Source organism: Poeciliopsis prolifica, unplaced genomic scaffold (genome assembly GCF_027474105.1).
Source record: "Poeciliopsis prolifica strain line A6 unplaced genomic scaffold, Auburn_PproV2 SCAFFOLD023, whole genome shotgun sequence".
In the NCBI taxonomy this organism is placed as follows: Eukaryota; Metazoa; Chordata; class Actinopteri; order Cyprinodontiformes; family Poeciliidae; genus Poeciliopsis; species Poeciliopsis prolifica.
Window position 1 is genome coordinate 1,938,580 of NW_026562398.1, and position 17,767 is coordinate 1,956,346.

The 17,767-nt window shown below is 42.3% G+C and overlaps 1 protein-coding gene across 3 annotated transcripts; it reads left to right on the top strand.

Moving 5' to 3' along the window:
- Positions 1 to 302: 302 nt before the first annotated feature.
- Positions 303 to 17,767, top strand: tasorb (transcription activation suppressor b). 3 transcript variants are annotated; one of them, XM_055046171.1, is made up of 23 exons: positions 303 to 736; positions 2,087 to 2,232; positions 2,350 to 2,442; positions 3,276 to 3,348; positions 3,539 to 3,630; positions 3,718 to 3,852; positions 3,928 to 4,052; positions 4,164 to 4,195; positions 4,448 to 4,553; positions 4,719 to 4,822; positions 4,944 to 5,053; positions 5,906 to 5,978; positions 6,100 to 6,174; positions 6,412 to 7,275; positions 8,996 to 9,306; positions 9,402 to 9,504; positions 10,505 to 11,334; positions 12,530 to 12,676; positions 12,890 to 13,049; positions 13,911 to 14,019; positions 14,583 to 14,761; positions 15,735 to 15,869; positions 16,002 to 17,767. In XM_055046171.1, the coding sequence occupies exons 1-23, from the start codon at positions 433 to 435 to the stop codon at positions 17,243 to 17,245; spliced, it is 5,550 nt and encodes a 1,849-aa protein (XP_054902146.1). In that variant the 5' UTR covers positions 303 to 432; the 3' UTR covers positions 17,246 to 17,767. The 3 variants fall into 3 exon arrangements, with proteins under 3 accessions (XP_054902146.1, XP_054902147.1, XP_054902148.1); XM_055046172.1 differs by having other exon boundaries at positions 16,005 to 17,767; XM_055046173.1 differs by having other exon boundaries at positions 304 to 736; positions 12,554 to 12,676.

Here is a 17,767-nt window from a genome sequence, read left to right on the forward strand (position 1 = left end):
TTGAATTAAAAGCCGACGGAATAGGAATAGTACGGGACTCATAATAAGTGCGGGACACGAGAAAAATGATCTTAAAGACCCAGATATCTAGAAAACATTATTACAATGTATAAGAATTGCTTGGAAACAGGAATTTATAAATATATTGACGATGGAGCATTATGTAACATCCAATATTGAGTTTAAAGTTTCGCTTTCACATCCGTTCACTCATGCTTGTCAAAACATCACGTCTTGCAGTACTCCCTCTGGCCGTTAGGGGGTGTGGATTTTCTGGCATGTAAACAGTGACGGCAACGTTTTGCAGTGGTGGAGAAGAACGTGAACGTCATTTTTACAATGGCGGAGGCTGGGTGAAGAGGCAAGTGAGTGGAAAGCGGCGTCGTAATCGTCAGAGCTACAAAGCCTTTACCGAGCGCACGCTGCCCCAAAATGGCCCTGAACCCCAAGGCTGCGGGAAAGGCGGACTCAGAATGCGCGGAGACAGGCGAGCCGCTCCCGGAGGGCGGCGAAGCCGACAAGAATTCAGCCGCCACTTCGGCCACAGCCAACCAAAATGGCGATCAGCCTGGATGCAGAGACGGTGTAATGCCCGTACAAGAAGCCCCAGAACGGCGGAGGAGCGTGCTGGCGGACGCCCGGAGCTCCAGCAGGTCTCCCTTGCCGGCGCAGAGATCGAGCGAAGAGCTGCCACGGAAAAATTTCCAGATTCCGAGGAAAACGAGAGAACGGAAAGGTGTTGTCATAACGCTGCTATTTTGAACGGAGCCTGTCCTGCTTTCATAATTCTAACTCCTACATGCAGTTAGCCTGCTAGCTAGCTGCTGGGTTCCGCAAGTTTATTGAATTCTTCTGAAAAGATTCGTCCTATTTACCCAGTTCACATTAGATTACACACGGGTAGCACTGGTTGGTGTAGCACTGTTTGCAGACATAACGCTAGCATTGGTGGGTAAGGTTCAGATTACCAGCAGTGTTGCGTCTGGAAGCTGTGCATCTGAGGAGTGACCATCTGAAAGCAAACGTTGTTTGGGTTCTGCAGCTTTTCCGGGGACCCTGGTCCCCCTGAACGTGTGCTTCAGCGCGAACGTGTTGCGACCATCACCTGACGACATGAGGGTGTCTCTTTGACCTCACTGAAGGGCATGGCTTAATTCAACCCATGAGTCAACCCAAACCCATTTCAAAGCTGGACTCCCCTTAATTCACCCCAACTCTGATAACAGAGCATCCCTCTTTCTAAGCACTTCATCACAGCATCCCTCTGTTCATTAACCTGCACATGCAGCTTCCAGAGATGGACCTCCTCCTTTTGAAATGTTGAAGTCCACATAACAAAGTGAAAACTTTCTTTAAATGCCAACAAATGTTTATAAATGCAGAAGTTTAGAAGAAGTTGTTAGCGTTAAGTCACTTTAGATTCTGCTCTTGTAATATTGCCCCTTTAAAATAAAACTATGTACATCCTAGAGTTTAAATGTAAAGCTGGTGTACAGAGTGAACTTGCCTTCATCTTTTTTTCCCATGTAGTGAGGGTTTTGTATGACCAGTTTCCTCACAGATAGAGGCTTTGGGGCTAAAAGTGTTTGCTTGCACTTGAATTGATATCGTGTATATTACGGCTGGTGTAAGGTTTTAGATGCAGTTGATTCATAGTAACTGTTGCATGTTACTATGCAACAGTTGGACAGTGAGTTGGAGATTTTCTTAAAAAAAAAAAAAAAAAAGCTCCAACTCTACTCTTAATGAGATTAATTTGCTGAACACTCAAATTAATATTTGACTTTAGGTGTAAACCATGCAGAATCATAAATTTTACAATTTACCATAAAGAACAGATTTATTCTTTTCTTTTTTCTGTCCGGCTCATCAGATCTGCACAATATTTTTGAATTAAAGCCATAAAGGAGTCCTTGGATTAAAAAATGTAATACAGTCACACTGCAAAAACGAATTTGGCCAGTCGAATAGAATTTTGCTACTTTAAATGTCCACGGCTTGTATCACTTTTCAGCTCATGTATTGTAACATGCTTGCTGGTACAGCTTACCATTGCACTGATTCTCTTGTGAACGTCTGTGTGCAGGTCTGTACCAGTTTTTGCCGCCCGACAGTCGGGAGTTCGAGGACCTCGTGAAGATCATCTCCTCCTTTTACTTGGACGCATCGTCACGCGGGAGCTTCTCCTACTGTAAGGCCAGACTGATTCACAACGAGCTGCTGGAGAAGGAGGTTGGTCCAAGTCCTCATTCGCATAAAAACCGGAAATTGTTGCTTGCATGTGCATCGTCTTTTAGAGATTCAGTTTGCCTGGTGTGATTGAACTTTTTGCCTCATTTTTGTTGCCAGTTCATTGAGAAGCGGAGAGAAATGAAGCAGGAGGGGCGAACTGATCAAGAGCTTGCTGAGTCGTACTGCTTCCTTTTTCCAGACAAATCCAAGGTTAGTTTGCTTTGAAAGCTACAATCCAGTGGTTCGAAAAGTTACTAGAGGTGTTTGATTCTTTTGGGAGCATCTGCTTACTTGTCTTAAAAAAGTCACGGAAAGTCTTACATATTATTACTTCAGTTTTGGGCCTTAAAAATCATCCCATATGTCCAGATTTCTCATCTTAAGTCTTAATTTTCATTCATTCATCTCCACACCTCAGATAAACTGAGGTGTGGAGACAGGAATCATTCATTCTCGGAGCTGTACTTCTGACTGAGATATTCTGCTGTGATTAAAAACTATAAGACTCATAATGTCATTTACCAAACACCCGTGTCCCACACACCTGCAAATAATCTGTATATAAAACTGGCTTGTTGTTTTTTTTTAGGGAATTAAAAATGAAAAAAATCATAACAGTCTTGTTATCTTATCCACTGCCATCTTCTTCTGAACAGTTCATATTTTACAGATATCAGGGTTGGCAAAAATGTGTTGATAATCATTATGATGGTTACAATATAGTTTGATAACATGAGGCCAGAAATAATACAGTTGCATACCAAAGCCTAAAACAATGAGCGTGAGCCAGTGTAAGTTATTGAGTTAAGAGGTTATTAAGTTAACCTATCCAGGGATTTTTTTATAAGCATAATTTATAAGGTTCTTAAATTTAGATCAGAATGGTCCCAAAAAATCATGTGAATTTGTAGTGGCATTTAAAAATAAATGTCCACTTATATGAACAGATCCATTTTATCTCGAAATATAAAATGAAATTAAACAGATATTGGTCAGTTAGATAAGTGTTGACTTTCTAAGTGTTGTCTTGTTTTTCCACTCAGCTTCAGTGGATCTGTGAAAAGGGATTGTCAGTAGGACACTGCAGGATTACAACATTAGGAAACCCATCAGTGGGTAAGCTCTTCTGTTTTGCGTTATTGTTTAAGAAAAAATATGCTTCAGTACTCGAAATGTTCCAGTAGCTGTTTTCAAAATGCAACATCACAGATCTGTGTCAGCAGAAACAGAAAGAAATGCACAAGATTTGTTATGTTTCCAATGTTTTGTGGTAATGTAGGTCTTTTTTTTTTAACTTCCAATGTAGGTGTTTACCTCTCTAAATACTCTGATTTATTACAAATAAATCCTTTGGAAGTGGGTTCGTTTGGAGATATGATCATCTTTAAAGTCATGAGGGTAAGCCCGTAGTCATTTTGTGTTGTTTTTCTCGTTCTTGATTTAACATGTGAAACTTCTAGTCTGTCGTTCTGTTTTACTTCTTAGGGACGAATAAAGCACATCCACGAGAACATGCCTAAGAACGCCATCGAACTTTCACCCAAGTTCGACTGTCACTTGTCCAAAAGTGCCAACAGGGTCACGTCTTTGCTGTCATATAGAGCTTTTGAGCTCACGCAGGTAAATGCTAGCTCATATTTTTATATGCTGTTTTCTGCAATCATTTTAGTTTCTCTAAAACTGCTTGTTTTGCAGCAATATTTTTTTGAGTTTGCGTTCGATGAGATCAAACCGCGGCCCAGGCACGTGTGCCCCTACGCTGTGGTTTCCTTTCAGTACAAAGGCAAGGAGGTTGCAGCATCTCCTATGACTGCACACAGGTACGTTATCCTGCAGGTACTGGTGACGCCCCGTAAACATCTATAGGAAGCTTGCTTGGCTTGTTTAATATCTGTTTCTATATATAAACATCCAGATTCTCTTTTGAACAGGTTCAACACTATTTCTCCTGAAGGAAGTAGAGGTATTTAATTATTATTTTCATTTACTCCATATTTCTCGTTTTTCCTGTTCAGCTATACAACAGTTTTGCATCTAAGTCTCCATGAATCTTAAAAGAAAAACATGTTTAATGATTGTGAATTTGGGTTCAGCATTTGGTGCAAAAAAAAACAAAAAAACAGTTAGTGTGGTTTTCAGTGGTATATTTACCCACAGCTTTACGGTCATGAGGTTTTTGTTAAATTTCTGACTGTTTGACCTGATGGTGTTGCAGGGAAGAGCTGCTACACTGTGTGGAGTGGCCCGCTGGTGAACAAGGGCCAGGAGTTATTCCCAGTCTGTTTACGGTCCTTTTCACGTCCCTACCTTCCTTTCAAGCTGCAAGTACTCCTTTTCTCTGTTAATCATTAAAGCCCCTTTCAGCTGAACTTTAACACTGCACATATTCTTACATGTGAGAAATAAAGAAATGCTAAAAAAAATATGCAATGAAGAATCAGTTATGCATCGCGGCGCGGTTGCTGAGCGGTTTCTGTTCTCTGCAGGCGTGAGAAGTTAGAGATGAATCAAGGTATGCAGCTGGATCAGGTGAAGAGGAAGATCCCTCCTTTTTTGTTTTCCTGGGACACCTACAGTATATCACGGGAAGGTCAGCAGTGCACACACATTTACATCTGTTGTAAAACTAGATGAGCTTTAGTTTAAATGCAGTATTTGGTTTGTATAATTAAAAATAACTATAGATGATCTGTATGTCGTTTTGTCTGCAGTGATGAAGTGTGGGATGTCCTGCAGCCTGTTTGAGGTGGTGGAAGGAAAAGGTAAAGCGACAAGCGGCAGTCTGGCAGCACTGATCAACAAACTGGAGAGGGACCGAATGGTGAGATGTTTATCTGTTACCCGGGCTTTTTATTCGAGACATAATCAACAGAATAAATAAACCCAACTATTGATGCACCAAGTAATCTGTGATATAGACAGATCGGGTCAAATATTCATTAAGAAATGGTTGAAAACTGACCTGTCTGTTAATGGATAAAGAAACATGTTCTCATTAATTTAAAAACAAACCAATCACTAAGCAAACACTGAAAATTTGGGTAGTGACCAAAATAGAACATTTGTGATGCCAATTTGAAACACTAAAGTCCTTAATTCATTTAATTTGTTTAGAGATTTGCTAAAAAAATTTAGGTGGTTGTTTTCTGTCTTACAAGGATGCACTGTAATTTTTTTCAATACTTACAAATATCTCTGTAGATTTTCACTGACGAGAGATGACTGGTTTTCTGTTGCAAAAATTAAGACTTTATTTTATAAAAGTGTTTTATTTCCTGAAGATAAATGGTGAAAAATATTTTGATATATTTCTGCTTTCATGCATGAATGGGGAGAATCTTGAAGCCTTTGAATTTTTTTGTTGCTTCATATAAAAGCAGCACATCGATACGCTACCTGGGTATATTTTTCTTTATGCTGCATGTTAGTTCTTTGCATTGGTTGTTCTTTGCATGGATTGTTTGGTCAGTGTTCCAAGAAAATTCAAAATCAGAGCTAGCTTTTAAAAATCTGATTGGTGCATCTTTAAAAATGACCTTATTATAACCAATGTTCAGACAGAAAAATGCATTTGTTCCTCCTGGGTTTAAATTAATTAAATAAATGATGGCATTACCGTGTTCATTTTATAAGAAAACAGGCGAGTCCAACATAATCTGCTCGTTGTGTCCAGGTGCTGGTAAAGTCCTTGTTTGACAGGGGCTTCCTCTTCCTGTTGTCCTCTGCTCAGATGGTCGAGTCAAAAGGTACCGGAAAGATTTTCTGTACTTTTCCTCCTTTTCTCTGATAAATCTCTGTCAGTCAAATCACCTACTTGTTGCCTTCAGTGAGGGATGAGCTTTTAAAAAGCTGCTGTTTGTTTCCCAGAGCGACGGGGTCGGATGGAGAAGAAGCTGCAAGCATTATTCATTTTTCAGGAGTCCAGGATGGTTGTGAAGTATTGTAAGTCTGTTAACGTGGTCTCTGACCAACCGGGGTGTTTTGCGATGAGCTTTTATGGAGCTCATAGTATAACATCTCTGTATTAATGTTTTTTGTGCTATTGTGAAAATTTTCTGGGAACCTTTTCTGCTTATGAAGATGTAGTGACATTAATTGTTTAACCTTTCCAGCTGTGCTACAGTGCAGCTGGTAGAGCTGAGTTGGCCACTGACCCTGACATCCGCTCCTCTGTTGCAGCTTCGAGGCTGTTGGAGCCAGAGCCGCTGACGGTGGAGCCCCAACCGGCCTTCCTGTCCACTGTGGAGCCTTTTATTCCTGCACTACATTATGCCTTGTTTAAGCTGCGTCCGAACCCGGGCAAGGAGCTGAGTCTCGGGGTGGAACGGCAAGCCACAGATTACCTGACTCGCATTGAGTCGGGAACGGTGCGGCCTTTCATTCTGCCCGACTACAAAAACAGTTTTGACGAAAGGGCGAGCCCTCTCTCGGTGCCTAGACCCAAATTCAACATGGACGTCGTGTTACGGTCGTACGTCCATAACTCTGCTAACTACTTTTTACCTCTGGGCAAGGCACGGGACACGATTGAACGAATAAGGAACCCTGCCTCCGTTCCTCCACCTGCGCCCCCACCTGCATCTGTTCCTGTTCCGGTTCCGGTTCCAGTTCCTGTTTGTGCTCCTCTTCCAGTCCCAGTGGAGTACAGTCCTGTGTCGGACTGGGGAGGCTCAGACAGAGGCTCGGACCGGGCAGAGAGGGTCTCCCTCGAGAGGCTCCCACAGGAGAAAGTACCTCCTGAAAGCGCCAAACGGAGGCAAGACGCGACGCATTCAAACGGCGCCCACCTGCAGCCCAAGCCCCACATGGAGCCTCAGAAGGCACGGCTGTCCCAGAGCGAGTACGATCAGGACAAGATGAAACAGCTGCTGAAGCTGATCCAGTTACACAAGAAGAACCTGGTGCAGGAACCCGGCAAGGATCAGGAAAAGGACGGGAGCTGGGACGCCAACAACCTGAAAAGGAAGTTCGAAGGTGACGCTGGTGGAGGGATGAACAAACACCAACGCACGGAGCACCTTAGCAACGGCCAACCCAGCAGAGGTGAGACAAGAGGCAATTAAGTTTTTCTTTCCAATTTAATTGGTTAATAGTTTGTTTGACAATTAATTGTGCATATTGCTTTCAAAGTCAGCTCTTCTGAAAGTCTGAAGATTTTATTTGCATGTTTGCACAGCCTGATTAGTTCTGAGCAATTTGAAAGCTTGATGTGCATCTTTAGCAGATTCTTTTGAAAAATTCATGATTTCTAGAGATGCAGTACTCCCTAGATGGGTTTCCTCGCTGAGACCGGTTTGGGTTCATTTAGTTTATTTATTTTTTTAATTCAAAGGACTTAGATAAGAGGAAACAAAATGTTCCACAGCTTTCTCTATGTCAATTACACATCTGTGAAACCAACTTGTCCAGTTAGGAAGTGACAGTCAGTGTGAATTAATTTCACCTGCTGTTGTGCAAATGGAAGAGGCCACAGGTGGAAACAAGAGCCAATTAGCAAGGAGCGGTTGTCAGATGGTGACCACAGGCCTTTTCTTTTCTCATCCTTTCCAGCTGACATCTTGCTCATCTTTGTGTTGTCAGCACGCTCACAGCTAGAGGCAGCACGAGACGTGATCGCTCAGGTAGCTCAGCTCATCTTAGATGGCACATCAAAAAAAGATGAGCGTAAGGTTCATGTGAAGCACTCAGTCTGGAGACAGCGTGGAGAGCGCTTTGCTGGCTGTGACATCCTGTAGCTTCACCAGTAGTGTTAGAGGGTATTTCTTTGGAGGGACGCTCCTTCCCCAGCGTGCTAGCTAGAAGTAGCCGGACTGCTCGTATGCTGGTACAGTGGGCCCTGGGTTCCCAGGCCTCATGCAGCTGAAGTGTGTAAGCAATTCCTGCATGATGAAGGCTTTGCTGCTACGGACTGGCTTATTCATTCCTCACACCTGACCCCAACAGAGCAGGGGTGTCGAACTCATTTTCATTTCAGGAGGACACGTCAAAATCACGAATGTCCTCAAAGGGCCGGTTATGGCAGCTTGTATTGATAAAACTACCCTTTAGCAAACTGCTAAAGTATCTATAAATACCTATCTCTTCATTCGATGAGTACCTCTTAAAATGAGATACTAAATATCTTTTCATATTTATGTAATTTAGCAGGATACAGATAAAATGGCTTTGATTTCATCAGATATTGAAGCACACTATCTTGAAAGTTATATTTATTTTGTTGTTGTCGTCTTAAGGGACAGATAAATACTCACTGCAGGCCAGTCCTTGTCCCGGGGCCGTGAGTTTTACACATGTGCAATAGAGCACATGTGGTACATTGTGTCTCGTTTCGATGCTATACTCCAGGTCTGGGAGGACATTCAGGTGTTTCAGTGAGGTCCCACAGACGCATGAAGGCCACACACACTACTGAGCCTCATTTTGACTGGGCTTAATGAATTTCTGCTGAAGCTGGTTCAGCCTCTGACCTGATTTCCCACTTTTAGTTTGAGTCCAGTTCTAAATCCAGTTCTCCGTGGGATACATTGATCATTTTTGCCAGTTTGTTCTTAATGCCTTCCACTATGTTACGTCTGCAGATTTTCCTCTGAATTATTCATTGCTGGGTTTGGATGTTGGTGTGTTTCTTTTTCAAGCAGTGTAGTTTAGATTCCCAACAGAATAAAATAATAATACATCTGTCCTTCACGCTTGCATCGAAGGATATAATTACTGAGTTCACAATATCAGAACCAGATTCAGTCTGATTGTTTTTTTTGTTTAGCTGGCCAGATGGACGACATCGGAGATGAGGCCGGACAGAGAGACAACCTGACGGCGGTGATGGAAAGCATGGGCATCTATGACACAGACCTGAGAAACCGCAGCAACACGGATGCCGCAACGGCCAATGAGACGCAGCGCCTCCTCAAAATCCTCCTGGCAACCCTCAACAAAGCCATGGCTCAGAGCTCCGTGACCGTCCTGGCGAACCACGGCGAATCATCCAGCACTTCAGGAGTGATGGAGTCCATTTTGTCCGACTCGGCCTCTGCGGTGCAAATAGAGACGGTTCCACAGACAAACTACACCGAGGTGAGAGCACCAGTCAGCTGATTGAAGTGGAGTTTCAGTGTTAAAAGGTTTTTGTTTTGGATCTGGATCTGGAACATGTTGTGTTTTCTGTTCAGGAGGACATGGACTGTAGTCCTGGGACTCCATTCAGCTCAGACTCGCCGATGCAATCAGCTCCACCCACAGACAGCATATCTGGTGATATTCCTGTCAGTGAAGGTAACTGAAAGAAGGTCCTAAAAGGTCTCACATATAATCTTCTCAGACCGTAGAAGTCGTAAAGATGTTCAGGTTTCCCATCGTAGCGCTTTTGTTTATTTTTTTTGTTTTTTTTAGTTTCCAATTAAATGTGTGCTTCTGTGGCTTCCATTGAGTTTTTAAACAAATTGAGGTGAATAAGAGGCTTAATGTTGTCAGGTTGAATGAAAACTTCTATTCTGTCAGGACTTTTCAGTTGAACTTGTGGTGTAGTGAACAGAGCTATAGGTTAATCTCAAAGGAGGCAGTGATTCATATTTGAATGCTGTTGAGTTTTTTTTTTTTTTTTCACTTAAATAGTTTTTTTTAATAGTGAAACCCCACAGATTACATCTTCAATGTTTTTTCAAACATTGAAGCTGTACCGTTTGTTTAACTGGGTGGGTACCAAACAAAGCATTGATTTGACTGAAGTCTTTAGTGTTATACAAGCACAAATGTTTCACACATCATAAATTTGCACCGTGGATTTGACACAAACCAGTCTTTGAACCTTTGTAAAAAAAAAAATTTAAAAAAAGCAATATCTGAATCAGAAGGTTCATAATAGATTGTGCAAGTGAATGTACTTACATTGAACATTTCAGGACATGGATCATAAAGCAATGTTCAAAAGAGAAACTGAAAACATAAAACATCAGTGAATGCAGAAACTTCGGCAAAATAAATTTTTATTACATTTTTAGTTGCTTTTTAAAAAAAACTGCTGAGGGGGACAATTTATTTACGAACTCTTATGCATTGAAAGGCAACTAGAATCAATGCTGAAGGCAAAATATTGCAATTGTAGGCAAAATATACCCATTTCCTATTATAAGGATATCAAGCCTTTATGGTGCTAAATTTCAGAAAAATCATTATATATAACTCAAGTTAGAAAAATGTAACCAATTAAAACTTTAGGAAGCTGTCAAAGTAAACTGGCATCACCGTGATGAGTCTCCTCTCTGCACTCCTCCAGACAAACCTCAGTCTCTCGCAGAGTCCAAGCCAGAGCCCGAGGCCGCGCCGCCGGCAGAAACCAGCCAGGAGCCAAAGACGCCTGCTGCCCTGGAAGTGAAAAGTTCTGCAGCTGCGTTGGCTGGAGATGAAGTCCCCTTCCTTCCCTCCATCAGTCTGGACACCATACTGAACCAGGAGATCCACAGTCTGGCCTCCGACATCAGAGACCTTATGCAGACTCGGCATATCAGCTATGCCTCGCAGCTTCCCTCACGCCTGTTCCTGCGCCACTGCTGGCAGCCCAGCAGCTGCTTCTCAGACTATGTTGTCCCCCACATTCTCCCCGTGTCTGTCGAGGGACACGTCGAATCGCTTTGCGAAAAGATGGACAAGTTGATCCCCGCTCCACCTGCTTCCCCCAAGGTCACCCCGCCACTCCCCACTGTGACGACTTCTAGTCTTACAACTCCGCCCCCTACGGTTGTCCAGACTTCCAAAGCGAAAGCTGAGCTCTCCGCTTCAAAGGCCGACAGCGGTAAGACGAGCTGCGTCTGCAACGAGATGACATCAGTCAAGGCCAAAACGGAAGCGTCCTCTCCAGATCTGGGCGGAGGGCTTTACTCCCCCTCTCAGGCCACAGCAGACTCTCCTGAATCAAATGCCCAGTCCGCCGGCGCTGTTTCGGACGGCGGGTCAACCCTGCTCAGCGGGAGCCTCATCGGGCAGCTCAAACCTGAGGTTTTCACCAGCCTGGTGGAGATCTTCAAGGACGTGACGAAGAACACGGTTAAATTTTACATCTACTCCGGGGAAGAAGGCGAGGACAGCACCATCTGCAAGGAGATTAAGGTACAAGCTTGAGGGACTTTTCACTGATGAGGGGATTCTGCATTTTCCATTATTTTTTCAGTTGGAGATGCACCGATCAGGCTGTCTTTGCCTGATAAAAATGTTCTGTTCGTGCTGAGCTGCTGATTGTTATCATTTATATTTTTCCCTCTACAGGTAAAACATAAATATTGAAGTAATTTGATTAGGCTTGAACGTATGACTATTTTATCAATTGTACTATCACTTATTCAGATGAATAATCAAGTTAAGAAAATGGAAACATTCTTTAGATTTTACATTTAGCCACACATGCCTTTTTAGTATTCATTTGCAGGTAAAAAATGTATTTCTAATATCAACATGTGAAGAGCACAGTCCTCCCTGACTACCTGTACAACATGTGGAGTTCTGGGTAGAACTTACGTATAGAAAAGTTTTGTTGGTTTTTTATCTTGAATACAAAATGCTTTTAAATACTTTTACATTTTTGGTTTAATTCCTCTTCTGAGTTTGGTGTTCTTTTAGTAAATTGGTTTTATTGATTCTGTATGGGCCAGTTGACAATCAATTACTATATTAATCATTTTATTTCATACATCACTATAAATCTGGTTAATCGTTTGAGCCCTGTTTTTATTTTATGAGGATTATCACCATGTCCTTAACTCTAATCAGATTTTATTAACATTGACTGGTGTGTTTGTAGACTGAAATAGTGGGACAGCTTCAGAATCCTCCTGTCAAAATGCAAAACGTTATGTTTAATGACATCATAGATACAGTTGACTGGTTAAAGAGTTTTTTACAGGATCAATCAGCTTTGCGTTTTCCTTAGGAGATTTTTCCAGATAGACTTAACTGTTATTTTTCTAATTAGACTCAAATTCTTTGATAATTCGTTGCATTTCACTGGTTAGACATAAAAAAAAAAAAACTGATCTCGAGAGTTTTTAAATTACAATTTCCAATTTCAATTATAAGATTTTAGTTCCATTCCTAATTTAATTGCTGCAATGTTTGCATGTATATACATATTCTAATTAAATCCTCAGCCTCTGGTGCAGTCTGCACACGCGGATGTTTACAAATGAAGTGCAAATGTCTGAAGCACAGGCAGGATTCGTCCTGTTTTCCTGTGTCAGTGCTGTACTGTGTGTATGTGTCACTCATTGTTGAAGGAGAACAGTCATTTTGTCTTTCTGCCTCTAACAAGACGGCTCTCCTGTCTGTCACAAAGGAGTACTTGAAAAGTCTCGGCAACAGTGACTGCAGCCCGCAGACGTTTCTAGAAAACAGTGGAAGTTTGGACAAGCTCCTCATCATCATCAGAAACGAGGACATCGCTGCACATGTGCACAAGGTTCAGTAGCTTCTCCTCATGCTGCTTGTCTTCCACTTCCAGTCTTTAACTCTGTGTTCGCAGCAATACTTGCGCCTAAACTTAAACGCACAGTAAAGCTCCCGGAGCAAACATCCATGACGATGACATTACAGTCTAAAGTATACCTTGATATTTATTGTGATATTTATTGTCGGATTATTCTGAAAATGAATATGACTCGTCTCACTGCAGATTCCAGCTCTGGTGTCTCTAAAGAAGCTGCCCTCTGTGAGCTTTGCTGGAGTGGACTCTCTGGACGACGTGAAGAACCACACATACAACGAACTGTTTGTGTCGGGGGGGTTCATGGTGTCTGACGAGTTCGTCCTGAACCCTGATCTCATCACGCAGGGTGGGTCTGACTTTTCATAGCAGGAACAAAGAAGCGGAATCAGAATGTTGAGGCCGGATTTGTTAATGTTTGGACTCTGTTATGAAATTTCCTTGACCAAGTACACCACTTTCATTTCTCCATGTTTGTATGAAAGGCTGTATCGAAATAAAAACGGTGTGTAATTAATTCATCAGAGCCTCAGCTGCAGTCAGCATGGGCTTTTTGAAATCAATTTAGAAGAAATGAAGGCTGCTGGGTTTGGGCGCCACAAATGTTTGGAACAAAGCTTTACATGCCGGGTCTCCTTAGATGTTTATTAGCACCCATTTTTTAAATGACACAGGAAAGTAATTGCTTTTGATCAAGTTTTGAAAGCAAACCTCTTATTTGGCTGGAAGTGATCAGTTTGCGTTTGGGTTGAGAATTTTTAGTTACTTCACGATTCCATTGCAACTTCCATGGCCACAATGGGAATACAAAATACATTTATACAGTCACAATAAATATTTTGGACATAATTAAAAATTTCATGTCCTTTGCCTATCATTAACAAAATGCTTTTGACCTGATTCACAATGAGTCAATGATCTCTCACCTTACCTGTAAGCTAAAACTAATTCTTCTGCTGCTACTCACTTCTGTCTAGACAAGCGTTAATATTATTCATTTTCATGATTCAGAACAAACATACAGCATTCCATGCATCTGAAAAGTTGCCATAGATTGCTTTAGATCTGTACTACCTGCTAGGTTTGTTGTGGTTTAGTCTGCAGGGACTGTATGTTCAGTGAAAAGCCTTTCAGATGGGAAATTGAAGCTAAAGAAAAGTTCATAGCAATGACGCTAATGAATGCTGATGTCTTTGCTTGCTCTGTGCAGATCGTTTGCAGGGGCTGCTCAAGTTCCTGGAGGAACAGAGCACTCCTGAACATCCCTGGCAGTGGAAGGTTCACTGCAAGTCCCAGAAGAAGCTTAAAGAGCTGGGCAGGTCAGTATGAACCACAGCAATCAGATCACACAACTGCTTTTTAAAATTTTTTAAAAATAATTATTTCTCCCTTTTTAGCCTGTCACCGAAGGCAAACAACTTGATCATCAAATACTAACCCAGAATGACAGAACAAAGATAACAATGATCCTTGCCGTTTTTTTTGTTTGCAATTTCTCCATTTACCAAAGTAATTCTCATACTCGCAACAAAACATCGACATCTATAATTTACACCCACCTGTTTCAGGAACTAAGATTTTTCTTCAGTAGCAATTTGGATCTTTGCAGAGATACAAAGAAACATCTTTCCTCTGGTTCATAGTTATGTTCTCTGATTCATAACAACTTTTAGACACCTTTTGGAGCCATAATGTTTTCAACCTGGAACATTAATTGAGCTTTATGAAAATGTTCCAATTCTTAAGTTTCAGTGTAATGTCTTGATAAACGAGTTGATAGAAAAATAGGATATTCTGCTTTGGCACCGACTCTTGTAACCGTTGATCTTTGAAAGGATTGTCTATCCCTGTGGTTTCTCATGTAATGTTCTGTCTCTTTAAGGCTAAACGCCAATGCCATGGGCCTCCTGAACCTTTTAACAACTTACCAGAAGAAGCACCTGGTGGAGTTCCTCCCATATCATGAGTGTGACACTCAGTCCCGCCAGGCTCCGGATCTGGAATGCCTCATCAAGCTCCAAGCTCAGCACACACAACAGCGGCACCTGATCTTCCTCACAGGTATCATAACCTTTTACCGCTTTCATCATTTTGATTTCTACTTCCCAGACAAAGTTTGGAAATCAACCAACTGATCGATGACCACTGATCGATGGTCAAATCAAATAAAAAAACTTTTTAAATTTCTCCCCTTATTTCTAAAATTCATCAAAGCTGAGACTGAGTCACATTTCCTGGGATTTGTACAAGTTGCTTCCCCCCCATTTATCCATCAGCACTTAATAAATAAGTTTTTGACAGCATGAAGAGTTGTCATTGATTTAGGTAGTTTTTAGACCTGCAGGACAATTACTGTTGTTCAATGCTCCTAAGGAGTTCATAAAGTATTAAGTTAAGTATACTAATATTCAAACATTTTTCAATATATATTCCTGCTTTCGTCAAGTATGTCCAAATGTTACATTCTTTGTACAACAGCAAAATTAATCATACTTTGTCAAGTTTAATGTAATCTTTTAAAATCACCAACATGTTTCTTCTCATTTAAAGTAATGCTAACATTTTGGGAGTGAACCAGTCCCAGTAGAGGGAGCCAGAGATTAGGATGTGGGTGTGGGAGGCATTCCAACCTCAGACTCATCAAGGTCTCATTAATAAAGATGAACATCAAAATACCAGAGCAAACATGCAAAAAGCTGTTTGGTAGTTATTAGGTTAAATTGTTGTAAGACATCAGTAAACTGTATGTAATTTTGTGCTCTTTATTTTTTAGTATATTTAAATTCAGATTATCTTTGTGACATAAATTTAAATATTATATTTCTCCATTTCTGTGGTATGTAATATTTAAACCTCTACCCTAAAATCTGGAACAATTTTTCTTTTGTATGTTTTAGTTTTTAGAAAAATAATTGGAGTCAAAGGTCAGACCTTCATGAAAACAGGACAGAAAGGGTACAGCTCTCGTTTTGATCTTTTTTCTAGTGTTAGAAGATTTACTCAAAACAATTTTTTAAATTTCTTGTTTGAACAGAGAGGCCATTCGAAATGTTCCTGCAGTACTCTAGAAACGGAATAGTGATTGCGAGCATCGACGATGTTATGAGCGGTTTCCACAGTCTGATTGGATCCATTAATCAGAATGAGCTTCCTACACCACCTTCCACTGGTGAGTATCATCAACAGGAACATTAAGCACACACACACAAAAAAAAAACAGAGATTCCAGTTTTCCTCATTTATTTTCATTCCTTCACGGCTTTGTTTCTCCCGCTCTCTCTGCCCTCCCCTCTTCTCCCAGTAGTGAATGATGAGTGTGTGGAGGCAGAGGACATGTCATTAGACTCCGATGATGGCGAGCCACCAACCATGTCTGATCCCCTAGAACAGGTTGAGGCTAAGAATAAGCTTGAGCTGCCTCAGTTGGAGAAGGAAGACTTTCGCCCTCCACTCCCAGACCTGCCAACAACCCCTGACAGAACGTCGGCACTCGAGTCCAGCTCTCTCAAAACGGCCATCTCCCAGTTCAAAGCTACCAACCAGATCGGGTTGGCTTGCTCAGACATCGGCAGCTTGTCACCAGGAGGTTTTCCTGTCAACACCCACCAGAGTTTTCTGTGCCCCTCCGCTTCCTGGTCATCCTACAGCAGTTCCTCCAACTATGTGGCATCTCCAGCTTATCCCGCCTCGCCCTGTAGCAGCATCCAGGAGCAAGAGTACCGCCCCCCAACCACCACCGCTCCAGCACTTCCGACTCCGCCCGTCATGGCCATGGCAGGACCTCTCGCAAACCTGGCTTCCCTACCCTTGGAAGTCAAACCTCCACCTCCTCCTCCCTTCATGATGCAGGGGCAGCCGTACGGGTCAGATGCTGGAGGAGCGGTCTCTGCCGGCGCCTCCTTGCTCGTCAGCACTCTACCTTATAAAGACCACAGTGACACGGCCCAGCCCGGGTACATGGGGGCCATTCCTAAAAATGCTGGTGGGACCCCCACCCAGCATGACAGGATACTCAGTGGATCTGCGGAAAGCATTTGGGGCTCGACGGGAACGAGCACGTGTGACCCTGCTTGCAGCCAGGGTGCTGTAACATCCAGGTCAGCGGACCCAAGCGGCGTCCCAAAAACAGGTGAGATCCCTGTGGGAAGCACACCTGGCGCCCAGGGGTGTAGGACTCAGGGGAATGGCACTGAAAGCCTTGGAACTCCAGTGGGCATTCTCCCAGCGGCCACCAGAGGGGGCTCTGTACCCAGACCAAAGCTTCCTCCACATCCAGTGGGGGGTTTGGGTTATGGCAGTATAGGTGGCATTCCTGGACATATGGAGCACGGACCTGTGCGGGGGGCCTTGGTTCCTGGTCATTTAGGGGGCTTCAGAGGCAGAGGGGTCCCTCCGGTAGGAATCTGGCCTCGGGCAGGACGAGGACAGGAACTAGGGGACGGGAGTGGAACTGGGCCCTGCCCTTGGATTTACCCATCAGGTAGGGGTGGGCCACAGAATTACTACACAGACTACACATACACTCACAACTATGCCCCTGAATAGACAATCACCTGGATGAAAGGGGCAATGCAAGCAGCATAAACCAGAGACAGAACTGGCTGAATGTATATATTTTCTTGTCATAAAAGCATTGATTTAAATCGATAAATATTAATTCTGGTTTTCTACATTAATAAAAGTTGATACAGGCAGTGCCAGGTGTCCTACTGTTGTGAAAACTGTCTGTACACTCTTTCCGTGTGATCTATTTGAGACCCCGTTCAAACCACTATATTTATATTTGCCAACAAATGTTTATGGCCTTCCAGCTTCTCAGACTTGACCACACTATTTCTGTTCATTCTGGTTTTTGAAACGGTTTCTGAATAACGGGGCAAACGGCTGGTATTTTTTTAGAGAAAAACAAAATGAAGTGAATGGAATCTCACTTTTGCTGTTTTTGTTTTGTTTTGTTTTTTATTTGACATTTCTTTGTCCAAAATTCTATTAAAAATAAAACATTTCAAAACCTGTTTGTGTGATGGGTTTGACGGTGTCAATCAAACCATTAAAAAAAGAAAAATA